We start from the raw sequence: 26,981 nt of genomic DNA, 5'->3' as shown, positions 1-26,981 counted from the left end.
GGGTCACAGTTTAAGGATAAGGGGGAAGTCTTTTAGGACCGAGATGAGAAAGTTTTTTTTCACACAGAGTGTGGTGAATCTGTGGAATTCTCTGCCACAGAAGGTAGTTGAGGCCAGTTCATTGGCTATATTTAAGAGAGAGTTAGATGTGGCCCTTGTGGCGAAAGGGATCAGGGGGTATGGAGAGAGGGCAGGTACGGGATACTGAGTTGGATGATCAGCCATGATCATATTGAATGGCGGTGCAGGCTCGAAGGGCCGAATGGCCTACTCCTGCTTCTATGTTTCTATGTTTCTATCCCTCTCCTCTAACCCTCAGTCTGAATAAGGGTCTCGACCCCAAAACGTCACCTATTCCTTTTCTCCAGAGATGCTGCCTGACCCATTGAGTTACTCCAGCTTTTTGTGTCTACCATCCGACCATGATCTTGGCTGTGAACATTGTGGAGTGCAGAGGCAAAGATGTAACAAGTTTTTTAAAAAGACACGTACTCTGATCGTGTTGGTAGAAAATACCAATCCCACTGTTTATTTAATATAAATTATTTACAAGACAGCAGCCAGGCTTCACTTCTACCCCCCGTCTGTTCATACACGGTCGACCATGGCATCTAAACCTCCTCAGTCTTTTTGACACGTTAGCACCTAGAGTCTTAAGGCTCTGCCGGCTCAGACAACATGCTGGTCACTTTGTGATGGAGACCCAGAGATAAGTTCACGTCAGAACTAGGCCAGAATCCGGAGAACTCGACCCTTCCCTTAAAGGATCTGTTCCGAGCTTGACGCCGAAATATCCAGAAGCCTCCAGGCCGCGTACGGATTCAGCTCATCTTGATCTCTACAAAGAGCCCACACGTAAAGCATCCTCAATACTTTGTCCTGGGAGGGAGACACAGAGGGGAGCAGGGACAGAAAGAAAGACATGAGTTCAGGGCACACGGCAAAAACATTACAGCATCAAAGCTCACGGGCGGCACGGTGGCGCAGCGGTAGAGTTGCTGCCTTACAGCGAATGCAGCGCCGGAGACTCAGGTGCGATCCTGACTACGGGCGCCGTCTGTACGGAGTTTGTACGTTCTCCCCGTGACCTGCGTGGGTTTTCTCCGAGATCTTCGGTTTCCTCCCACACTCCAAAGACGTGCAGGTATGTAGGTTAATTGGCTGGGCAAATGTAAAAATTGTCCCTAGTGGGTGTAGGATAGTGTTAATGTGCGGGGATCGCTGGGCGGCGCGGACCCGGTGGGCCGAAGGGCCTGTTTCTGCGCTGTATCTCTAAATCTAAATCTAAAATCTCATCCAATTTGCTAATTTAATGACATCCGAGTGAAAGAGGAACATAAATGGAACCTCGTATACGATCTTGAAATGACTCCATCAATAGTGCCCTTTTAAGAGAAGACTAATCTAATATTAAAGGTTGACACAGCAGTCCTAAAGCAGACATCCTATCTACTGCAATGTAAATTAAATCAAAGTACCCTCCTCTTCAATTACTGAAAAATCACAGGCTTCCAGAAAACGCTTTGAAACTACTCATAATTATTTTAAAACATTTATAAATTATAACAAACACGTTCAAATCAAAATATCAGGTGAATTCTAACTAATTTCATTGATGCCTATAACTGTTCTTGATTTTTTTTTGATTTTTAAAAAAAAATTCAACAAATGTAAATAGCTTCCACATGTCTATCACCATTCTGGCAGTCAGCTTTGTACTCTAATCCAACTTCTCCGAACAACACATTGAAAATCAATTTTTAAATTCATTAATTTAAGCTCAATAGACAATAGACAATAGACAATAGGTGCAGGAGTAGGCCATTCAGCCCTTCGAGCCAGCACCGCCATTCAATGCGATCATGGCTGATCACTCTCAATCAGTACCCCGTTCCTGCCTTCTCCCCATACCCCCTCATTCCGCTATCCTTAAGAGCTCTATCCAGCTCTCTCTTGAAAGCATCCAACGAACTGGCCTCCACTGCCTTCTGAGGCAGAGAATTCCACACCTTCACCACTCTCTGACTGAAAAAGTTCTTCCTCATCTCCGTTCTAAATGGCCTACCCCTTATTCTTAAACTGTGGCCCCTTGTTCTGGACTCCCCCAACATTGGGAACATGTTTCCTGCCTCTAATGTGTCCAATCCCCTAATTATCTTATATGTTTCAATAAGATCCCCCCTCATCCTTCTAAATTCCAGTGTATACAAGCCCAATCGCTCCAGCCTTTCAACATACGACAGTCCCGCCATTCCGGGAATTAACCTAGTGAACCTACGCTGCACGCCCTCCATAGCAAGTTGCTAAAGGTATCAAAAGTATTTTGGACATCAGCATATGACTGGAGTTTAGAAGGAACAGGGGGGCCTGATTGAAACTTACTGAATAGTGAAAGGCCTGGATAGAGTGGATGTGGAGAGGATGCTTCCACTAGTGGGAGAGTCCAGGACTAGAGGCCATAGCCTCAGAATTAAAGGATACACCCATAGAAAGGAGATAAGGAGGAATTCCTTTACTCAGAGGGTGGAGAATCTGTGGAATTCATTGCCACAGAGGCTGTCAATGGATATTTTTAAGGCGGAGATGGACAGATTCTTGATTAGTATGGGGGTCGGGGGGGTGGGTAGAAGACTGGAGAATGGGGCTGAGAGGGAAAGGTAGATCAGCCCTGATTGAATGGCAGAGTAGACTTGATGGGCTGAATGGCCTAATTCTGCTCCCATAATTTAGGAACATATGTCTAGGGTATATAGTCATTGAGTCAGAGTCATAGAGCATGGAAACAGGCCCTATGGTCCAACTTGCCCACACTGGCCAATATGTCCCAGCTACACTATTCCCATCGGCCTGTGTTTGGTCCATATCCCTCCAAACCTGTCCTATCCATGTACCGGTGCCGAAGGTGGCTGCTATATGTGTACATTGTGTCTGGAGGCAAAGAATCTCACTGTGCCTAGTCACATGTGACAATAAAGTATTCCTATTCCCATTCCTACCAGCCTAATTGTTTCTTAAACGTTGGGATAGTCCCAGTCTCAACTACCTCCCCTGGCATCTTGTCCCATACACACACCACCCTTTGTGTGCAAAATTTAGCCCTCAAACCCCCATTAAATCTTTTGCCCTTCACCTTAAACCTAAATATCTTTTTTTATAATAGCATTTCCACAATTATATTAATTTCCTTGTATAAACGTCCCTATACTATTACACCTCCAGATTCAGGGACAGTTCTTTCCCAGCTGTTATCAGGCAACTGCATCATTCCACAACAAGAGAGCAGTCCTGAATCTACCTCATTCGTGACCCTCGTGCTTTCTTTGATCGGACTTTGCTGGCTTTACCTTGCACTAATCGTTATTCCCTTATCATGTATCTGTACACAGTAAATGGCTCGATTGTAATCATGTATTGTCTGTCCGCTGACTGGTCAGCACGCAAAGCTTTTCACTGTACCTCGGTACACGTGACAATAAACTACACTGAACTTGTTTGTCAACATGTTGAATCCCACATGGTACAGCTCAATCAAACAATATGCTTTTAATAATAATAATAATAATGCATTACATTTATATAGCGCTTTTCATATACTCAAAGACGCTTTACAGAGATTTAGAGAACATAGGGAAATGAATAAATAGATAAATAAGTAAATAAGTAAACGAACAGAGAAAGGAGACAGAAGGTGAGGTGACCTTCAGTGGTTGAAGGCAGTACTGAACAGGTGAGACTTCAGTGATGTTTTGAATGTGGTGAGTGTGGAGGAGTCTCTAACGGTTTGGGGTAGTGAGTTCCATAGGGTGGGAGCAGCGATGGAGAAAGCCCTGTCCCCCCAGGATCTGAGTTTGGTCCGGATGTGAGGGGATAGGAGATTGGCAGCAGCAGAGCGGAGGGTGCAGGTGGGAGTGTGCCTGTGGAGGAGGTCGGTCAGGTAGGATGGTGCCAGGTTATGGAGGGCTTTGTAGGTTATGAGGAGGATTTTGTACTGGATTCTCTGGGGGATGGGGAGCCAGTGGAGTTTGTAAAGGACGGGGGTGATATGGTCACGGATCGGGGTGTGGGTGAGTAGACGGGCAGCGGAGTTTTGAATGTATTGAAGTTTACTGATGATTTTTGAGGGTGTGCCATAGAGGAGGCTGTTGCAGTAGTCCAGACGGGAGGTGATGAAGGCGAGGATGAGGGTTTCTGCAGCTGTGGAGGAGAGGGATGGACGGAGACGGGCAATGTTTTTGAGGTGGAAGAAGGCTGTCTTTGTGATGTGTTTGATGTGTTTGTCGAAGGAGAGGGTTTGATCAAAGATGATTCCAAGATTCCGGATGTGAGGGGAGGTAGAGAGGGCTTGTAGATTTCTTTTTTTTTTCAGCTCGGTTTCTATTTAAAAATCAAAAATTATGTATTTGTGGTTATTAGTTGCAAAGAAATGACAATAAATCAATCCCGCACATTCAAAGTTGTACTGCTATCCATGTTCTTGCAAATAAGAGTTTTATTGGATTCCCATCTTGAGTTACCAAGTCAAATCACTGACTAGAGAATTCTATTTCTAGTCCACAAACATTAGTCAACAGTCCAAGGATAACACCTGCATTTTCAAAATCACATCCTGAAAGCAAATTGCATGGTTAATATTATAAATGAATTACCACCGAATGTTATTAACATGAAAAAATAAAGACAGACTTTCGATAAAGTTAGTTCTAAGTGGGATATGTGTAGGAAGGAACTGCAGATGCTGGTTTAAACCGAGGATAGACACAAAAAGCTGGAGTAACTCAGCGGGACAGGCAGCATCTCCGGAGTGAAGGAATAGGTGACATTTTGGGTCGGTCTGAAGAAGGGTCTTGACCCAAAATGTCACCCATTCCTTCTCTCCAGGGATGCTGCCTGTCCCACTGAGTTACTCCAGTGCTTTTTGTGTCTATCTAAATGGGATATTTTGTTTTCAATTATTAGCAATGAAAGTCTAAAACCTCAAGCCCTGTTTATAATGTGCAATGTATTATTCTGCTGCTAATGTGAAGCTGTGTTTCTTTAAAGTTGTACGGGGCTGACCGATGTAGGGTATTGAGTTCATTAAAAGGTGAATGAATAGGGTGAAGCTAAAGCTGTGGGTGTTCATGGAAAGATCAGTTAAGAACTTGACAACTCCAGTGTTTTACTTTCCATTCAAAATGGCTGGAGGACATGCACAATTAGTCTGTGTTAAGATAGAGAGTGAAGACGCACATCTCTCACTCAAAAGGAAGTGCGCGTAAAAAGTTCTGAACCAACATTCTCGAAAGTAGCGTAGTTTGTTGCAGCTGAAAGATAAATTAATTTGACTACCAAAGAAAGTGATAAAAAATGTTGTTACGATGGTTGCCGTCCTCTGATTCCGTTCAGTTCAGTTTAGTTTATTGTCAGGTGTACCGAGGTGCAGTGAAAAGCTTTTGTTACGTGTTAACCAGTCAGCAGAAAGACAATGCAATTGATCAATCCATCTAGTGTATACATGATTACAATCGATCCATTTGCGGTCTGATTGGCCTCAGGGAGTGCTTACTTACAGCAATTGCATCATCAAAACCTTTAAGTGACAGGTGATAAAAAAATTCCAGCCCAACGATTGCAAAAAGATACTTACTATGTTCTCTTCATGACAGAATAGAACATCTTATGGAATATGTATAAAGAAGAAAATGCTCAGTTTAGCAGCAACAGAAGGGGGGGGGGGGGGGGAAGAACCAATGATCCCCCATCAAAAACACCTATTCTTCTCTCTATACATGCTGCCTGCCCTGATCAGTATTTCTCGCACTTTGAATCTACATTTCCAGCATCTGCAACTTTAATTGCTTTTTAAGTCCATAGTCATCTCTAAAATGTAAAAAATCATAGAGTGATACAGCGTGGAAACAGGCCCTTCGGCCCAACTTGCCCACATCGGCCAACATGTCCCAGCTACACTAGTCCCACCTGCCTGCGCTTGGTCCATATCCCTCCAAACCAGTCCTATCCATGTACCTGTCCAACGGTTTCTTAAATGTTGGGATAGTTCCTGCCTCAACTACCTCCTCTGGCAGCTTGTTCCATACACCCACCACCCTTTGTGTGGAAAAAGTTACCCCTCAGATTACTGCGAAATCTTTTCCCCTTCACCTTAAACCTAAATATCTTTCACCTTAAACCCATCCATCTTCTGAATTGTCCCAAATGTTACACTTGCAATACAGAAATCAACTGAAAATTAGTTATTTGCACTTGCAGTACACAAAATGGAAAATAAAATGTCTGATGGCAGTTCTTTTTACTGTCTTATCGTTTTATATACTGCTGCTGTGAAACTGAGTGCTAATTTTTAATAATTTTTCTTTTAATTTTTAATATTGATATATTGATATGGGCGGCACGGTAGCGCAGCGGTAGAGTTGCTGCTTTACAGCGAATGCAGCGCCGGAGACTCAGGTTCGATCCTGACTACGGGTGCTGCACTGTAAGGAGTTTGTACGTTCTCCCCGTGACCTGCGTGGGTTTTCTCCGAGATCTTCGGTTTCCTCCCACACTCCAAAGACGTACAGGTATGTAGGTTAATTGGCTGGGTAAATGTAAAAATAAAACAAATTGTCCCTAGTGGGTGTAGGATAGTGTTAATGTACGGGGATCGCTGGGCGGCACGGACTTGGAGGGCCGAAAAGGCCTGTTTCCGGCTGTATATATATGATATGATATGATATTAATTAACCGAAAAGTTATTATTTGCATTTGCAGTACACAAAATAAATGTCTAATGGCAATTCTGTCTTCGGATTTTATATGTGAAGTTATAAATTTGTACATTTGCACTATTATTCAACCTTAAACTAAATATCAATTATTCTTTAACAAGCTTTTTCCAAATAGACACTAGTTAGAAGATAAACTCATGTCAACATTATTAAAACAATGTAAAACATGATCATTGTGCAGCAAAAAAAGTAGTTTAAAACCTAATCTTGCACGGTCTTTCACCCGGGCAGTTAACTGGCAAACTAGGAGGAGGAAACAAGATCACGAAGTGCAGGTATGAATTAGTCCCAAATTTAAATTAACTTTTAGAATTAGTTTATAATGTCACATCTCCACACAGGTGAGCCCTACGTTATGGCCGTTCTGGTAACTGATATTATTACGTCCTTACAGAATGCACAAAATCCTACAAATCACTTGGGCACGGTGGTAGAGCTGCTGCCTTACAGCGCCAGAGACTTGGGTTCGATCCCGACTATGGGTGCTGGTCTGTACGGAGTTTGTATGTTCTCCCCGTGACCTGCGTGGGTTTTCTCCGAGATCTCCGGTTTCCTCCCACACTCCAAAGACGTACAGGTTTGTAGGCTAATTGGCTTGGTAAAATTGTAAATAGTCCCTAGAGAGTGTAGGATAGTGTTAATGTACGGGATCGCTGGTCGGCGCGGACTCGGTGGGCCGAAGGGGCCAATTTCTGCGGTGTATCTCCAAACTACCCAATAATTTGAGATACAGAAAACAGACTGTGGGAATGTAAACCCTCAGCTGCCTCTCCTCCCTGTCCCCATCCCCAGACCCCCATCAGGAGGGGGGTTGTAAATGAAACTGGTGCAGACTTGCCACATTGTTATCCACCATTTCCCTGCCATTGATGGGGCTGCAGTGCCTCCACTAGGTTGCCGGTGTAATTACAGCACATAATTACTTGCCCCCAAAAATGTAAGCACAGACTATAAATGTCTTATGGAAAAGATGGATGCAGATAGTTATTTATTTGGTTTGGACTTGCATAAAACGATTTCAAAATCCACAGAGGTGAACCTTTGTTGGTTCTTTCAGACTGATGGCAAGTTTTCGAAGGGAGATAGATGCTGTCATTTCCTAACCAGCATGACCTTGATTCCCAAGTACGGTTCACGCAAACGTGAAGTCCCAAGGCTTCTGGCAACTGGCGCTCTGCATTGCCAAAGCTGGGTTCCTCAGAGTCCAGAAGAAGGGTAAAGTACTATGGCGATTCCCAGTGGCTTTCCGGGCGACTCAACCTGAACTGACAGCACCAATCAACACCATACCCATTCATTTAAAAGAAGAATAAATGGGAAAGGGACCAAGTTTTAGTCACCGCACATTTTTTTCCCACAAATTTAATATATTTATTGTTTTAACGTTCAAATCAAGTTAATAGTTGGGAGTCAACTACTCAACTTCCTGGGCGTGCATATCTCTGAAGATCTGTCCTGGGCCCCAGCACATTGATGCAATCACAACGGAAGCACATCAAGGCCTCTAATTCCTCAGAAGATTGAGGAAGTTCGCAATACCCGATTGAACTTCGACAGATGTACGGTAGAGAGCATCTCGCCTGGTTGTATCACAGCTTGGTTTGGTAACTCGAACACCCAAAGCTGAAGGAGGCTGCAGAAAGTGGGTGGAACATCACGGGTATGAGCCTCTCCATCTTCGAAGGGATCTACAAGGAAGTGCTGCCTCAATAAGGCTGATATCTAATCAGCTAATATCAAAGACCCACACCACCCTAATGTTTCCATTAATGGGAGAGTCTAGAACTTGAGGTCATAGCCTCAGAATTAAAGGACGTTCTTTTAGGAAGGAGATGAGGAGAAATTTCTTTAGTCAGAGGGTGGTGAATCTGTGGAATTCATTGTCCAAGAAGGCTGTGGAGGCCAAATCAGTGAATATTTTTTTACGGCAGAGATGGATAGATTCTTGATTAGTACAGGTGTCAAAGGTTATCGGGAGAAGGCAGGAGAATGGGGTTAGGAGGTCAAGATAGATCAGCCATGATTGAATAACGGAGTAGACTTGATGGGCCAAATGGCCTAATTCTACTCCTATTCCTCATGACCCTGGCCACTCTCTCATCTGTTCACTCTGTCATCAGGAAGGTGGTACCGGAACCTGAGACCCCTGACCTCCAGGTTCAAGAGAGAGTTAGATTTAGCTCTCAGGGCTAAAGGAATCAAAGGATATGGGGAAAAAGCAGGAACGGGGTACTGATTTTGGATGATCAGCCATGATCACATTGAATGGCGGTGCTGGCTCGAAGGGCCGAATGGCTCACCTATTTTTCTATGTTTCTAAGACGGCTTCTTCCCATCAACCATCAGGCTCCTGAACTGCACTGCACAACCCTAACCACAATCCTACCTCAACAATAATCTAGTGTGGACGTTGTTTAGGTTGCAGCACGTACTTCAGTTTGCACTATTATCTAATATGAGTGATGTTATTGTATTATTGATTATTGTACGGTAATTTAATGAGTTGTTGCATTAATGTGCCTGCAAAGCTGCAGCAAACAAGAATTTCATTGTTCCATTCCCAAAGCAATGATAATTAAACCTCTAGATTATTTTGGAGAGGACTTGATCTCACTCATGCAGGTGCAGCAGGCAGTGAAGAAAGCGAATGGTATGTTGGCATTCATAGCGAGGGGATTTGAGTATAGGAGCAGGGAGGTTCTGCTGCAGTTGCACAGGGCATTGGTGTGACCACACCTGGAGTATTGCGTACAGTTTTGGTCTCCTAATCTGAGGAAAGACATTCTTGCCATAGAGGGAGTACAGAGAAGGTTCACCAGATTGATTCCTGGGATGGCAGGACTTTCATATGAAGAAAGACTGGATAGACTCGGCTTGTACTCGCTGGAATTTAGAAGATTGAGGGGGGATCTTATAGAAACTTACAAAAAATTTAAGGGGCTGGACAGGCTAGATGCAGGAAGATTGTTCCCGATGTTGGGGAAGTCCAGAACAAGGGGTCACAGTTTAAGGATAAGGGGGAAGTCTTTTAGGACCGAGATGAGAACGGTTTTTTTCACACAGAGAGTGGTGAATCTGTGGAATTCTCTGCCACAGAAGGTAGTTGAGACCAGTTCATTGGCTATATTTAAGAGGGAGTTAGATGTGGCCCTTGTGGCTAAAGGGATCAGGGGGTATGGAGAGAAGGCAGGTACGGGATACTGAGTTGGATGATCAGCCATGATCATATTGAATGGCGGTGCAGGCTCGAAGGGCCGAATGGCCTACTCCTGCACCTATTTTCTATGTTTCTATGTTTCCTAACTTGCACCTTGTAGACAGTGAAAAGGTTCAAGAGTAAAAGGCTCACTTTAACCAGGTACACACAAACAAGTAAGCACATTCATTTCTGCCTAAAATTGCACAGACTACTTCAGTTATGATAATTGGCAACCTTTAATGTCACAGTCATTACACAGCGTGGAAACAGACCCTAAAGCCCAACTTGCCCATGCTGACCAATGTGCTCCATCTACACTAGTCCCACCTGCCTGAGTTTAGCCCATATCCTTCTAAACACATCCTATCCATGTACCTGTCCAGATGTTTCTTAGACGTTGTGATAGCACCTGCCCCAACTACCTTCTCTGGCAGCTCATTCCTTATACATACCACCCTTTATGTTAAAAAAATTGCCCCTCAGGTTCATTTTACATCTTTCCCCTCCCTCACTTTTAACCAATGTCCTCTGGTTTTTGATGCCAATAACGTTATCATTAAAGACTCTACTTCTTGTTTGATTTAAGCGATTGATGTACAGAGAGTACTGAGAGTACTGTACTTTATATGCATTTTTGTACTAGATTGGCCAGATAAATTACAATTTAAAAACAGCACGCACAGTTCTACAGGTCAGATCCTTCCACAAGATCAATGAAATCATTTTCAAGATGTTCCAGTGCATTTCTGCACCTTATTTCTCACTTTTGGAATAACAGTAGAACTACTGATGGGCGCAGCGGTAGAGTTGCTGCCTTACAGCGCCGGAGACCCGGGTTTGAAGATAGAGTTAATGTGCGGGGATCGCTGGTCGGCGTGGACTCAGTGGGCCGAAGGGCCTGTTTCCGCGCTGTGTCTCTAAACTAAACCAAATTACCAATGACTCAAAATGCTGGAGTAACTCAGTCAAACAGGCTGCATCTCTGGATAGAAGGAATTCCTTCTCTCCAGAGATGCTGCCTGTCCCACTGAGTTACTCCAGCATTTTGTGTCTTTCTTCGGTGTAAAGCAGCATCTAAAGTTCCTTCCTACACAACTCCGAATGACTCATTGACCAGCGCTCTAATTCGAAGTGCAGTAGCTTCAAACCCCAACCAAACGCAAGAACCTGGTTCTTTGGACAAAAATTCCTTCTCGGTGCAGAATAGTATGATGGATGATTGGGAATCATAAACCTGGTATCCAGAATGATAACAGTAGGAGTATGAAGAGACTGCTTCCTCTGACAAATAATTAGAAATCAAAGGGAAAAATAATGGGTAAAACTAGAGAAGAAATAAGGATAATGTTGAATAATAATTAATAATTAATGTGCCTGTAAAGCTGCAACGAGCACGATTTTCATCGTTCCAGTTCGTATGTGATGTGCAAATGACAAATAAATCTTGATTGTGAGAGACCACAGCTGGTGTCACCTTCATCTGTTTGAGATCTCAGACATCTCTTTGTGCGAGGATCCGTTCATCACTGCTGTTCCCAGTTTCCTTAGTTTATTTATATAACATCAACATCTTTCCGTCTCGGAGGCTTTCAAGGTGAAAGCGTGACTTGTGATTCTTTCCCCTTCTCTCACCTTTAAGGTACTGCCCAAGAATCTGGTGCCCAGCCCATTTTTTTTGTGTTAACGTCGACCCACTGATTGTCAATATGGCCTACTAAAGTTGAGAGGGAAGGAATCGCAACCGAGATTAACACTCAGTCCGCCTAAACCTACCTGATCTCCCGGTTACTAAACACTTTAACTCCTCCTCCCATTCCCACACTGACCTTTCTGTCCTGGGCCTTCTCCACTGTCAGAGTGAGCCCCAGTGCAAATTGGAGGAACATGACCTCATATTTCGCTTCAGCAGCTTACACCCCAGCGGTATGAATATTGACATCTCCAACTTCAAATAACCCTCGTCTTCCCTCTCTCTCCATCCCTCCCCCTCCCTAGTTCTCCGACCAGTATGACTGTCCCCCTGAGGAAATGTACTCACACGCAAGTTATAGAAACCCCATTTTACAAGATGCAACAGGGTCACTAATGGATCCTGGGCAAAGATGAAATTTGCACGACACTCGTCACTTCTATGATTTCAGAGACTAAGTGTACATACCGGGTCACCCTCCACCACCTCTCCTTTGTAGTTCTTGATCACCATGACTAACTGAGCCTGGAAGGTGATGATTAGAACAGGTCCCTGCTCCATCATTTTCCCCATTGCCAGCTGCAAGCAAAGAGAAACGGGTCAGTCACAAAGAACACCATCAAAAAAAAAAAACAGATCAGCGAGTCAGAATGGAACACTCACTCCCACAGACCGACAAATCATCAACACTTTGCAAGGAAGGACCCCCTGACAGTTCAATTCAATCATCAGTTTACAGAGGTTAGTTGGAATGGCTGCTGCAGTTATGTAGCATGAAACACAGTTGCACTGTGGTGATACCTGTACGGAGTGAATCAATCAGTGCACCGAATGAGGTTCTTCTTCAGTGATTATAAAGCATAACACTGTGTGCTGCACACCGTACAGGTCAGGATGCACTCGTTACAATGTGATTCCAATAGCACCTCTCTAATTTATTGCTATCTCAACCGCGTGCAATGAGGCGTTTAGTCACATCAGCCAGAAGTTTCAGATGGAATTCCAAGTCTGCGTCGAGTTAGCAGACTTCTACTTTATCAGGGAGTACCTCAATTAGCATGTGGGTCAGGAAACAAAAGGGAGAATAAATCTGTAAGGGTCTCCGTAAGGGTACCAGCTGATAACTGCATTGAGCTGTCAAATAATGGGAGGATTTCCTGACTAGTACGTGTGTCAGGGGTTATGGGGAGAAGGCAGGAGAACGGGGTTGAGAGGGAAAGATCGAACAGTTATGATCGAATGGCGGAGTAGACTTGATGGGCCGAATGGCCTGATTCTGCTCCTATAATTTAATGAAATTATGGTTTGGCCTATGAAGGAGACACTGGCTGCTGATGTTCATTGTCCATAGGTCACACTTGTTGGAGAGCAGTGACTCTGTGTGGAAACTACTTTCCAAGCAGCATCAGCGGAAAATGAGTAAAATAAAATCTAAATGTCTAATGAATCCAGATTGCAGGATGGAACACTGCTGGGGATAAAACATGGACTGGGCATCCTGGAGATAATTCCAAGAAGGTTAAAAATAAAAAGTGTCATTAGATGTCTTCATGTGTAGGAAAAAAACTGAAGAAGGGTCTCGACCTGAAACGTCACCCATTCCTTCTCTCCATAGATGCTGCCTGGCCCACTGAGTTACCCCAGCATTTTTTGTCTCCATTAAATGTCTTCAAGTACCTTGCATTTAAATTCACATCTTGTGTGTGGTTCCTCTTCATCCAACCAGCTTCCTGCCAACCCCATCCTCATCTCTTTAAACTACATTTTCCCATCTCCTAACACTATTTTCTTCCCGTTTATTATTATTGTTTACAGAGTACTATGTTTACAATATTCTGTAGTGCTGCTGCAAGTAAGAATTTCATTCTTCAGCCTGGGACAGATGACAATGAAACACCCGCAACTCTTGGAACCCACTGTGGATAGCCGTGATCTATTCCTTCTTCTTCCCCCCCCCCCCCCGTGATGCTGGAGCTTGATCGCCCCGACACGGAGGGCCCAACCTCCGGCTAAGGGGGAAAGATCGTCCCGTCAACGGAAGGCTCGAGGCCCCCGACCGCGGGAGAACAAAGAAGGGAAGAAGATGGAACTTTTTTTCGCCTTCCATCACAGTGCGGAATGTGGAGGAGTCACTGTGGTGGATGTTCATGTTAAAGCGACTAGGCTTGTATACACTGGGATTTAGAAGGATGAGAGGGGATCTTATCGAAACGTATAAGATTATTAAGGAGTTGGACACGTTAGAGTCAGGAAACATGTTCCCAATGTTGGGGGAGTCCAGAACAAGGGGCCACAGTTTAAGAATAAGGGGTAGGCCATTTAGAACTGAGATGAGGAAAAACTTTTTCAGTCAGAGAGTTGTGAATCTGTGGAATTCTCTGCCTCAGAAGGCAGTGGAGGCCAATTCTCTGAATGCATTCAAGAGAGAGCTAGATAGAGCTCTTAAGGATAACGGAGTCGGGGGGTATGGGGAGAAGGCAGGAACGGGGTACTGATTGAGAATGATCAGCCATGATCACATTGAATGGCGGTGCTGGCTCGAAGGGCTGAATGGCCTCCTCCTGCACCTATTGTCTATTGTTTAAAATGTATTTTGTGTGTTCTGTTGCTTTTTATTGGTATAACTGTATGGCACATGAAATTCCTCGTATGTTGCAAAACATACTTGGCTAATAAAGTATGATTATGATGATCACAGTGATGAATGGACTTTTTATATTACTCACGTAAGGCAGTATCATTATCTTTTGATTGTAAATGTAATGTTAAAGATCTGTTTACCTTTGGTCAATTTTAACTTGGAATACTAAGTTTATTCAGTTCATTCCAGCAAAACAATCCATCCTTTCCAATTCATACTTTCGTGTTTTTTTTTAGTGCAAGTCTGTGTAGATGAATCTTTATGAGTTCTGACTATATATTGCTCTGGACCATGTAATGTACGAGAAGGAACCTGAACCCAGTTGAACGCAAGCAGTAATCCAAGGTGACATTTTTGAAAAATACAATGCATTTCAACAGAAAACTATTTACAGTAGTAATCTATCATTTCTCAGATACCGATGAAGCAGTACACTTTTAGAACACTCTGCCCATTTCAGACGTTTACATTTTCCTTTGTGGACAAAATCCATTTCTCTTGGCCATATAATTCTCACCAATATGGGTTCAGTATTCATGCTGTTTCGTCAGCACATTCTTATTAATATTAAGAGCATGACATGCAGGGAACACCTCAGGAGGTTTACTGAAGGTCATATTGACAGTCGTAACATCGAGCCACTGCAGACAACTCACTCAAAACCCACAATAACTCGCAAATTGATAAAGCAACGATTTACTGAAATTTGGCTGCAAAACATTTTAGAATATTTGATAAGAGCGTCTTTATCAGCAGGAGATGTCACAGCAGGCTCATTATCACAGATGAATGCTGTGATCATGTTTTTATTGTCGTGACTTGGATGCAAAGAATGTTTGGAAAGTGACTGTCAAATAAACTGCTGAGCACTGGAAACTCTTTCATCACAGCTGGATGTTTGCAAATGTTTCCTTTCTGCTCAATAAGCCATATTTATGAAGAAGAAAAGTGAAGAACAACCTCCTGCTCATTGTTTCCTTCCAGTGCCAAGCTCAAATCCAGGTTAAAGTCCTGTATGGAACCAAACATTTTTTGCAGGGTCTTTTGCTGTTGCAAATCAAGAATGCCATGGTGGGTCTGCGTAAAATAGCGAATGCAATACTGATTTCAGGATGAATGCTTTTCTCGGAAGATGCACTCCACACTATTATTTCCCAAGTGTCTTTGTTTTTTAGACTTGTGTCCATTAAAACTCAGTCTTCACAATTAACAATCACTGATACTTTACAGAAACTTAGTTAGACTTTAGAGATACAGCGTGGAAACAGACCCTTCTGTCCACCGAGTCAGGATCGAACCCGGGTCCCTGGCACTGTGAGGCAGTAACTCTACTGTTATACCACCATGCAGCTGAAATGTAATGTTTCAGTGCAGAGGAAGAACTTGCATTTATGGAGGACTCTGATGTAACAATATGCCTCAAGGCGTTTCATAAGTGTCAAATTAGATAACATTTGACACTGAGCTAAAAGAGGAGAAATTAGGTGGCAAAATACTTTGACATAGAGATAGCATTTACATAGCTTCTTGAGAGTGGGGAGATTGAGAAGTTTAAAAGAAAGGCAACTTCAAAGCTTAACGACAGGCGAGATGAAGGCACTCATGGTAGTGTGAAACAAATAGGAAGAGTTGGAAGAACATTGGGTTCCTGGACCGTTGTAAGTCTGGAAAAAGTTGCAGGAAAGGTGGCCGGCATAGACGGTGGCTGGACGCAAGACTGTGGCGTACCGTGGCTTGCAGGGGGAAGTGCTGAGTCGGCCCGCGCTCGGAGGACCCGGCGGATCGTGGCCTGCAGGGGGAGTCACTGAGCGGACCACGGCCTGCAGGGGGAGCCACCGAGCTGCCGCTGCCCGTCCCCCGAAGACCAGAGAGCGGGAGGATGAGGCCGGCGGCCTCGACGACGGACGCGGCGGGAGAGGGTCGAGGCAGGCTGGAGAGGAGAGGTCCTTGAGGACAGCTGCAGGAGACACCCCCGGGGTACAAAGGTGGACGGGCAAGGAGAGGGACGTTGGTTGCTGGTCGACCAAGGCTGGTCGACCAAGGAAGGCGACGGCTGGAGGCCCATAGCGGTCTGGGGCTCGCCTGGACCGGGCACCCCTCATAACAACTAGAGCGCGGACTTAACTTGGAAAATGGCGCGAAAACATGGCACCTCTTGCAAGTGGGCTCAGTAGACTATCTCTGTACAATAGCTATTCGGGGACAGTGTAGTGAGACTACTGGACTGTTTGTAAGAAAATAAAGACGTACAGGTTTGTAGGTTAATTGGCTTGGTAAATGTAAAAATAGTCCCTAGTGGGTGTAGGATAGTGCTAATGTGCGGGGATCGCTGGTCGGCGCGGACCCGTGGGCCAAAGGGCCTGTTTCCGCACTGTATCTCTAAACTAAAATAATTTCACTGTGCGTTTGCACTTTGCACACGTGACAATATAGCACCTTTGAACCATTGAGTGATATTATTAATCTGCAAAAGATATTACTCTGAAGCACCGACTAGTATTTGGCACACAGTGCTGCAGGGTATCATTGCCTTTGAAAGGGGAAGCTGACATAACTTGGACTGTCAGCAATTTGTACTCTGAAAGAAGAATGAAACATTTATGTTTAATTAAGAGAGAAGAATTTGAGGATAAATAATCCAGAATGTGTAAGATTTAGTGAGCTAAATTGTTTATGGAGGGTGAAAGTGGCAGAAGGAGAGGGAAACTATTTTCAGCCACAGAGTAGGTTTGTCACCAGGAGGGAAACAATTAAGTGAACAAAATAAAGACAATAAAGTCAAAGGACAATTATATACTGAGTAAACTTCTGATTGATCTTAATCGTGCACAGTAAGCCAGGGTTTAAAAAAGGCACTGGGAAAACTGCAATCACTTTAAAACCGTTAATTAACAATGAGCTCTTATATACAATTAATCTGACATGATGCTCTCAGCCCCTTACTTCAATATGGTTACTAAATAAAAAGCAAAACACTAAAAATACTGAAGATTTGAAACCAAAAACGAGTAAGGCTCCACATACTGAGCAGGTTTGGGTACAAGTGCAAATTATCTGCATAAATCTAGGTCGGTTATTCTGCTGAAAGACCCTCTCTTCAATGTTGAAGAACTAACTTCTGATTTTCTGCAGATTGTACTTTATCAGTTGAGTACCCTTGGCCTTAATGCTTTCTTCTAAAATTTATTTTTACTTGGCTTCATTCCCGTGGCAAATCTATGGTACACGGACATAATGTAAACAAAATTTTGGGTGCCAACTTCTAGTTAGTTAGTTAGTTAGCTTAGTCTATTGTCACATGTGCCGAGGCACAGTGAAAAGCTTTTTGTTGCATACTAACCAGTCAGTAGAAAGTCTATAAGAAAATAACTGCAGATGCTGGTACAAATCGATTTATTCACAAAATGCTGGAGTAACTCAGCAGGTCAGGCAGCATCTCGGGAGAGAAGGAACGGGTGACGTTTCGGGTCGAGACCCTTCTTGAGTTACTCCAGCATTTTGTGAATAAGTAGAAAGTCTATACTTGATTACAATCAAGCCATTCACAGTGTACAGATACATGTTGCAGGGAAAAACATCTAGTGCAAGTCCAGTAAAGTTCAATTAAACATAGTCCGAGGGTCTCCAATTAAGTAGATAGCAGCTCTGGACCGCTCTCCAGTTGTTGATAGGATGGTTCAGTTGCCTGATAACAGCTGGTAAGAAACTGTCCCTGAATCTGGAGGTATGCGTTTTCAAACTTCTATACCTCTTGCCTGATGGAAGAGGGGAGAAGGGAGGCGCCGGGGTGAGACTGGTCCTTGGTTATGCTGGTGGCCTTGCTGAGGCAGAGCAAAGATGGAGTCAACGGAAGGGGGTTCTAACGTGGCGGATGGGGGTGGGGTACTGGAGGGGCCACATCGCAGTGAATGATGTCCTGCAGAAACCACCACCTCGTTCTTTTGGATCGCCGTAAGTTCTTGACACTGCCTTCAAGGTTGAATCTAGATGGATAAATTCCTTTAAGGCTTCCTCCCAAAGCACTTTTAAAGCAAAGCATTAATTCAAAGCACCTAGGGGAAATTGGCCATTAAGAAGATTAAAAGAGAAATGTGACCGCTAAACTGAATAAAAGTCACCTCAGAAAGTAAATCAGGAATCTTAATTTTCTCAATCTCATCGGCCGCTCTGTAGCAAAAATAATCAACTTATCTACCTCAGACAAGATGGTGTAAGAATAACATTGACATTCATCTTCTGCAGCTCATTTTATAAATAAAATTACTTCCCGTATGCGAGAAGTTTCGTTTATTGGCACGTGTGTCGAGGTACAGTGAAAAGCTTTTGTTGGGCGCTAACCAGTCAACAGAAAGACAGTACATGATCACAATCAAAGGTAGACACACAATGCTGGAGTAACTCAGCGGCTCGGGCAGCATCTCAGGAGAGAAGGAATGGGTGATGTTTTGGGTCGAGACCCTTCTTTAGACTGATGTCAGGGGAGGGGGCGGGACAAAGATGGGATGTAGTCGGAGACAGGAGGACTAGTGGGAGAACCAGCATCTGCAGTTTTTTTTCCCCAACACATGATTACAATCAATTCACTTATGGTGTATAGATACATGATAAGGGAATAACGTTTAGTGCTAGGTAAAGCCAGCAAAGTCCGGTCAAGGATAGTCCGAGGTAGACAGTAGTTCAGCACTACTCTCTGTTTGTGGTAGGATGGTTCAATTGCCTGATAACAGCTGGGAAGAAATTGTCCCTGAATCTGGAGGTGTGCGTTTTCACACTTCTGCACCTTTTTGCCTGATGGGAGAGGGGAGAAGAGGGGGTGGCAAGGGTGTGACTCGTCCTTGATTATGCTGCTGGCCTTGCCGAGGCTGTTAGTGGAAGATAGAGAAAGCAAAACACTTGGCGTAGTCATGTGGGGAGGATGGGGGGGGGGGGGGGAGAAAACCACTCTGAGACACATATCCAACAGACAGCTTGAGAGCTTCCATGCCAGACAGACAGGAGAGGATTCCTCTTTTTTGCCCTTAAGAGAGATCAAATGAGCTGGGAGCCTCCAAAGGGCAAGTGGCAAGTTTGCTTTAATAAAAAGGAACCTGCCTTTGAAAATGTAGAAGGGAGAAAAAAAAGAAAGAGTACGGAGAATTCTGTTCATCCATTTTAGTAAATGCAGGAAGTAGTCGATCAAAAAACCGTTCCAAACAAAAGTAAAATCAGGATGCAAGCACCAATCAATCAACAAATGCTGTTAAAGTAGGCAGCATAAATAAAGAGCTGTCACTAACACAGACATGAAGGGCTGAAAAACATCCTTTTCATAAATTTGAGTCCTTGTTTAGCCAGTTAGAGCAAAATCCTATTTTCTTTCTTAAGATAGACACAAAATGCTGCAGTAACTCAGCGGGTCAGGCAGCATCTCCATTTTCTCCAGAGATGCTGCCTGACCTGCTGAGTTACTCCAGCATTCTCTGCCTATCTTTGGTGTAAACCAGCATCTGCAGATGCTTTTTATTGCCTTTTTTTTGTTGCCAAATATAATGCAGTTTAATTCATGCATCTAATTCTTTTTCTTTCAAGCCATTCTTCTACATTCCTTGTGTAGGAAAGATCTGCAGATGCTGGTTTAAATCAAAGATAGACACAAAATGCCGCAGTAACTCAGCGGGTCAGGCAGCATCTCCAGAGAGAAGGAATGGGTGACGTTTCGGGTCGAGATCCTTCTTCAGACTGCCAGTCCCGCTGAGTTACTCCAACATTTTGTGTCTATCTTCTAAATTCCTTGTTTATTTTACTATTAACATCCTGAATTATTCCTCTAATTCCACATTTCTGCATACAATGCCTTTTCTTAATCATAACATTTTCACCTTGTATTGCCGGTTTGTCTAAAGTCCTGTCTATTCTGCCCTTTTAAATTGCACTGCTATACGAGTCTAAAGGTTTGGCAAGAATGTTTTTCAAGACAGAATGTACTCTGGAGAGACAGCATCTGGTTTAATCTTGAAAACACTACGTTAGAAATATTGAGTTAAAACACTGGAAGAATTAAATAACCAAAAACCACTTACTGGTCATGTATTTACAAGACAACTAGCACGTACAATAAACAAATATAATTCTCTTGCTCTCATTCTAATTGCAATTAAGACCCTGTTAATCAAGCTTTCCAACTCTGTGTACATAAGGGAGGGACAAGGGGCTATAGATCCTGGAATCTGGACCAGCAAACAATCTGATGGATTGAAGATAGACACAAAAAGCTGGAGTAACTCTTCAGACTGGAGAAGGGTCTTGACCCGAAATGTCACCCATTCCTTCTCTCCAGAGATGCCACCTGTCCCACTGAGTTACTCCAGCTTTTTGTGTCTATCTTCGGTTTAAACCAGCATCTGCAGTTCCTTCCTACACAATCTGATGGGTTGTTTGTGCTCCATCCACATGAAGGGTCCCGACCTCTAACGTCGGCTGTTCATTTCCCTCCGCTCGCTGACTGACCAGATTTTTAAAAATTCAGGTTTACACATCATCATTACTTTACAAACCGAACCTTATATTCTGCTGTGGTACTTTTCAAACTGAAGCCAGGAACATTGAATCCTCCAATTTCAGATAATTAATTCCCCACCCCGTCTACCCCCTCTCTTCCCTGTGTCCCACCTGGGCATGCACCCATTTCTCTCTTTCCCATTCCCTCCATCTTCAAAGTATTCCTTCCTCTGGCTTCACATTTCACATTTCTTTGATCCTTATTTCACACTCGTTGTCTTTTCATCTCTGGCTATTGAGGGCGTGCAGCGTAGGTTTACTGGGTTAATTCCCGGAATGGCGGGACTGTCGTATGTTGAAAGACTGGAGCGACCAGGCTTGTATACACTGGAATTTAGAAGGATGAGAGGGGATCTTATCAAAACATATTGAGGGGTTGGACACGCTAGAGGCAGGAAACATGTTCCCAATGTTGGGGGATTCAAGAACCAGGGGCCACAGTTTTAGAATAAGGGGTAGGCCATTTAGAACGGAGACGAGGAAAAACTTTTTCAGTCAGAGTTGTAAATCTGTGGAATTCTCTGCCTCAGAAGGCAGTGGAGGCCAATTCTCTGAATGCATTCAAGAGAGAGCTAGATAGAGCTCTTAAGGATAGCGCAGTCAGGGGAGAAGGCAGGAACGGGGTACTGATTGAAAATGATCAGCCATGATCACATTGAATGGTGGTGCTGGCTCGAAGGGCCGAATGACCTACTCCTGCACCTATTGTCTATTGCCATTGTCCAACCATCAGCCAACTAAATCGCCCCCTCATTTGTATCCAGTCTGAAGAAGGGTCTCGACCCGTGACGTCACCTATTCCTTTTCTCCGGAGATACTGCCTGACCCGCTGAGTTACTCCAGCGTTTTGTGTCTATCTTCCACCTATCACTTGCCAGGCTTTGTCCCACCCTCACCTCTCTTCCAGCTTTCTCCCCCCACTATAACCCCAGTCGGAAGAAGGCTCCCAACCCAAAACATCGCCTGTCCATATTCTCCAGGGATGCTGCCGGACCCGCTGAGTTACTCCAGCACTCTGTATCTTTTTTTTTGTTGCAAGCCAGCATCTGCAGTTCCTTGTGTCTACCATTACTTTACTATTCCTTTCATTTATATGGATGTTCTCTTTCTTCTTTTTCTCAAGCTTTACTGTGGTTTAAAAAAAATCTATCACAACACCATGACAGCACAATCAGATAAATGTGCACCAATACCTTTCTTTCAAAAGACGTCAGATAATGATCAGAGACTGTTTTCCAAACAGGGGAAAATTCAAATCATGTGTCGGACATTCAGTTAAGGCATGACTGAAGATTTAGTAAATGTAGCTGAGCATTTGGTTGCCCAATGATCAAATACTTAGAATATGGTCAAGGTACATTCAGAAACTCAATTAACAAATGAGATACAGCGCGGAAACAGGCCCTTCAGCCCACCGGGTCCGTGCCCACCAGCTATCCTTGCGCATTAACACCATCCTACACAAACTAGGGACAATTCACACTTATACCAAGCCAATTAACCTACAAACCTGTCCGTCTTTGGAGTGTGGGAGGAAACCGAAGATCTCGGAGAAACCCCAGGCGGTCACGGGGAGAAAGTACAAACTCTGTACAGACAGCACCCGTAGTTGGGATCGAACCCGGGTCTCCGACGCCACAAGCTCTGTAAGGCAACAACTTTACCGCTGCGCCACCGTGCTACCCCAAATATTAGATGAAAAGTTATTCATATTCATACGGTCATAAGTGATAGGAGTAGAATTAGGCCATTCGGCCCATGAAGTCTACTCCGCCATTCAATCATGGCTGATCTATCTCTCCCTCCTAACCCCATTCTCCTGCCTTCTCCCCATAACCTCTGACACCCGCACTAATCAAGAATCTATCTCTGCCGTAAAAATGTCCACTGACTTGGCCTCCACAGCCTTCTGAGGCAATGAATTCCACAGATTCACCACTGAAATGTTTTCAATTAAGTCCAGAATATATTGCCGGTCTCTACGTCCAAGTATTCAATTAAAGATTGTATGCTTTACGGCCACAGAGCGCCCAAGTATTCGGTGGAGGGCGTGCTTGTTATTCATTTAAAATGGGTCTGACTTTCAATTACTATGCACAGTCACTTCAGTGCTGGTGAAGCCTGACTCCTGGAAATCATTTTACTGTCTTGTCACAGGCAGCTGGGGATGATCCCGAGTCAACTGTCTTGAAGTAATAAATATCAGCAGCCCAGTGACAGAAATAATTTAACAGCCATCATACATTGTGACCCAATCCCTATCTGCTATTTGTGTTGTGATGACAATGACAAATGACCTCAATTGCCTAATCTCAAGGACACAAACGGGATTTTCGGAATAAATCTTACAAACGGTGGCAGTTTATATTAATTCAGTGATGGTCTACAGATTGACTAAGAGAGGTGCATTGAGAGATTTAGTTGAATGCACCCCTTCACTGACTTGTAACTCAGCTCCCATGCAATAATCTGCTATGATTTTATTTTGGGAGCTAAATCACCTGTTTCGTATTTCCCAAATTGTCTCCCTTTGTTATAATAAAATTATAACTGAGAGAAATTATAGTTTGGTCATAGAGTCATCTGGTCTTACAGCGTGGAATCCAGGCCCTTCGGCCCAACTTGTCCACACCTGCCAATATGTCCCATCTACACTAGTCCCACCTGCTTCATTTGGTTCACATCCTTCTAAAGGCACGGTGGCGCAGCGGTAGAGTTGCTGCCTTACAGCGAATGCAGCGCCGGAGACTCAGGTTCGGTCCTGACTACGGGTGCCGCCTGTACGGAGTTTGTACGTTCTCCCCGTGACCTGCGTGGGTTTTCTCTGAGATCTTCGGTTTTCTCCCACACTCCAAAGACGTACAGGTTTGTAGGTTAATTGGCTGGGCAAATGTAAAAATTGTCCCTAGTGGGTGTAGGATAGTGTTAATGTGCGGGGATTGCTGGGCGGCGCGGACCCGGTGGGCCGAAGGGCCTGTTTCTGCGCTGTATCTCTAAATCTAAATCTAAAAATCTAAAGCTGTCCTATCCATGCACCTGCCCAATTGTTCCTTAAACGTTGCGATTGTACCTGCCTCAAGTGCCTCCTCCAGCAGCTCATCCCATACACCTATCAGTCCTTGCGTGAAAAAGTTACCCCTCGGGTTCCTATTAAATCCCCCCCCCCCCCCTCCCCTCACCTGAAACCCATGTCCTCTGGTTCTCGATTCCCCTACTCTGGGCAAGAGACTCTGTACGTCTACCCGATCTATCCCTCTCATGATTTTGTACAGCAAAATTAAATACTTTTTATTCCAGAAATCCAATAACCAGATCACAGATCACCAACAGCAAAATGTTGATGCAAGCTACACGATACTGAATGGATCTACTGCTGCACAGTGTGCTGGTAGAGATTGCTAATGAAGCCAGGAACTTACATCAATATTGTCAATGTCAAGTATTTTGGATCGGAACTGAAGGTTCATCGCCTTGGCTTGTTGAATGGGTTGTGCAAGCTGGCTGTAAGTCTGTATGTAAGAAAAAGAAAAGCAATGGTTATTGTTACATATCAATCCATTTAACTCTCTAGACACACACACACAAATATACACCGATCAGCCAAAACATTATGACCACTGACAGGTGAAGTGAATAACATTGATTATCTTGTTACAATGGCACCTGTCAAGGGGTGGGATTTATTAGGCAGCAAGTGAACAGTCAGTTCTTGAAGTTGATGTGTTGGATGATGGAGAAATGGGCAGGAGTAAAGACCTGAGCGACTTTGACAAGGGCCAAATTGTTATGGCCAGACGACTGAGTCAGAGCATCTCTGAAATGGCAAGGCTTGTGGGGTGCTCCCGGTCAGCAGTGGTGAGTACCTACCGACAGTGGTCCGAGGAGGGACATACTACAAACCGGCAACAGGGTGTTGGGCGCCCAAGGCTCATCGATGCGCGAGGGCAACGAAGGCTATCCCGCCTGGTCCGAACCGACAGAAGGTCGACTGTGGCACAAGTCACAGAAAATTTTAATGGTGGTCACGGGAGGAATGTGTCACAATACACAGTGCGGGGCTGCACACGGAGGACCAACAGCATGTTAGGTAGGTGGTCATAATGTTTTGGCTCGTCAGGTCATAATATTTTGGCTGATCGGTGTATGTAACTGTATCATTCAAGTATCAAGTACTCAGTGTCAGCATTAAATATTACTAGACCTGCTAATAACCTGAATTAAATGAAGGCTAAGGCTTCCAACAGTTTTTGCATTATCAAGCATTCACACTTTAGGCATAAGGTTTTATTCATGTGTCAGTAAAATATCCCTTCCCTCATTTCCCACAATTCCTCGTGTCTATCAGCATGACAGCAAAACGTAAAGGGAACCATTCTGCTCCTGATATAACTCAGACCGTTGTCGACACCACTCACCCTCAATGCCATTCCCCGCTTGCAGTCTGTAACACAATTTGTCTGTTTATTCTCTATTCAGTCATGGGAAAAGCAGAACCCATAAATGTCAGCGAGAATGGATTCAGTCACACCCCAAGTGTTATCAGTGGTTAGTTGTGCTATTTACATGGTTGCAGATTTATTGTTTCTGTTGAATAAAATTAAATTATTCCACACCCCATTAGGCAGGGAAAAGTGATAAAAGACATGCAGATGGATGGCATGCTATTCAATTGACGCAGCAGCAGTGTGTGATACAACAGTAATGTTTCAATGTCTTTCTACTTCTTTGCTTCCCATCATTTTTGGCAAGCTTAAAGGTGCACACTGAGACATCCGCTCCGAATCGTTCATCTCCTGCCCTCCCTCGACCAGGTGCAAACCAAGAGGTCAGTTTGCTTTCGGGTTGTCAAGGTTTAAGTGTTGGCCATGAAGGATTACCACCTCAATGTCAACTAATCCGTCTTTTTTTGCTCAGTTGACCTGTTCTGTCTTAGACAGAGCAGGACAACAGAGCAAAAATGACAGATTAGCTGATGATTGTTGGTTGACTGAAGGCCAGCATCGTATCAGTTGCAGGATGTGGAATTAAAATATGTACGGAATTGGTGATGGTTGTGGAAGAGGAAGAATCAATGCCCCACCAGACCTGAACTTGACATGGTGACAAATCCACATATTTTCTCAGGAAACCTAACAACTGATTGAATTTCTGGGGGGGGGGGGGGGGGGGGGAATCAAAGTACAAAGAAAATGGTGAGGAGGGATCTATGATTACAGTGAAGATAGACACAAAATGCTGGAGTAACTCAGCAGGACAGGCAGCATCTCTGGAGAGAAGGAATGGGTGACCTTTGGGGCCGAGACCCGAAATTCAGACTACACGGTGAAAAGGCAGCTTTGTCGACGTGGAGGGATGTACCTAGTTAGATGCCATTGGGAGATTGGGTGAAATGCTGAGATGATAAGTAGGTCTACCACAGGGACATTCTAGTTGGTAGAGTTGGTCGATGTAGCTTTCTCAAGCAATAACTCATCAGATCAATTCTTTACCCTAAGACAGACTAGTAAATGTATTTACCCATTTCTTTTTGTGAGACTTTATTGTAACAAATTGGCTGTTCATATCTTCAAATATAATTGCAGCCCCCCTCCCCGCAGTGCCTCAGAAGAAAGCCATTGCTGTAAAAGACGTTGAAATTTGATGAACAAAATGAAAGGCATGATATGGATAGGGTGGTGAAGAAGGCGTTTGGTATGCTTGCCTTTATAAATCAGAGCATCGAGTATAGAAGTTGGGATGTAATGTTAAAATTGTACAGGGCATTGGTGAGGCCGAATCTGGAGTATGGTGTGCAGTTCTGGTCGCCAAATTATAGGAAGGATGTCGACAAAATGGAGAGGGTACAGAGGAGATTTACTAGAATGTTGCCTGGGTTTCAGCACTTAAGCTACAGAGAGAGGTTGAGCAGGTTGGGTCTTTATTCTTTGGAGCGTAGAAGGTTGAGGGGGGACTTGATAGAGGTTTTTTAAATTTTGAGAGGGACGGACAGAGTTGACGTGGGTAGGCTTTTCCCTTTGAGAGTGGGGAAGATTCCAACAAGGGGACATAGCTTCAGAATTGAGGGACAAAAGTTTAGGGGTAACATGAGGGGTAACTTCTTTACTCAGAGGGTGGTGGCTGTATGGAATGGGCTTCCGGTGGATGTGG

The 26,981-nt window shown here is 44.0% G+C and overlaps 1 protein-coding gene across 1 annotated transcript in view; it reads right to left on the bottom strand.

Annotated features, from left to right (window-relative positions):
• Positions 1 to 526: 526 nt before the first annotated feature.
• The window catches only part of timm44 (translocase of inner mitochondrial membrane 44 homolog (yeast)), a 78,180-nt gene continuing 51,725 nt past the window's right edge, over positions 527 to 26,981 (bottom strand). The window contains exons 11-13 of the mRNA XM_078423607.1: positions 24,254 to 24,343; positions 12,125 to 12,235; positions 527 to 879 (exon numbers count right to left, since the gene is read on the bottom strand). Of these exons, the coding sequence (XP_078279733.1) occupies positions 760 to 879; positions 12,125 to 12,235; positions 24,254 to 24,343 (321 nt within the window). The 3' untranslated portion in view covers positions 527 to 759. The remainder of the gene's footprint in view (positions 880 to 12,124; positions 12,236 to 24,253; positions 24,344 to 26,981) is intronic.

This window comes from Rhinoraja longicauda, chromosome 28, assembly GCF_053455715.1.
Source record: "Rhinoraja longicauda isolate Sanriku21f chromosome 28, sRhiLon1.1, whole genome shotgun sequence".
NCBI classification, from domain to species: domain Eukaryota; kingdom Metazoa; phylum Chordata; class Chondrichthyes; order Rajiformes; family Arhynchobatidae; genus Rhinoraja; species Rhinoraja longicauda.
Note: the sequence above shows the minus strand (reverse complement) of the source record. Positions and strands in the feature narration are given on the sequence as shown.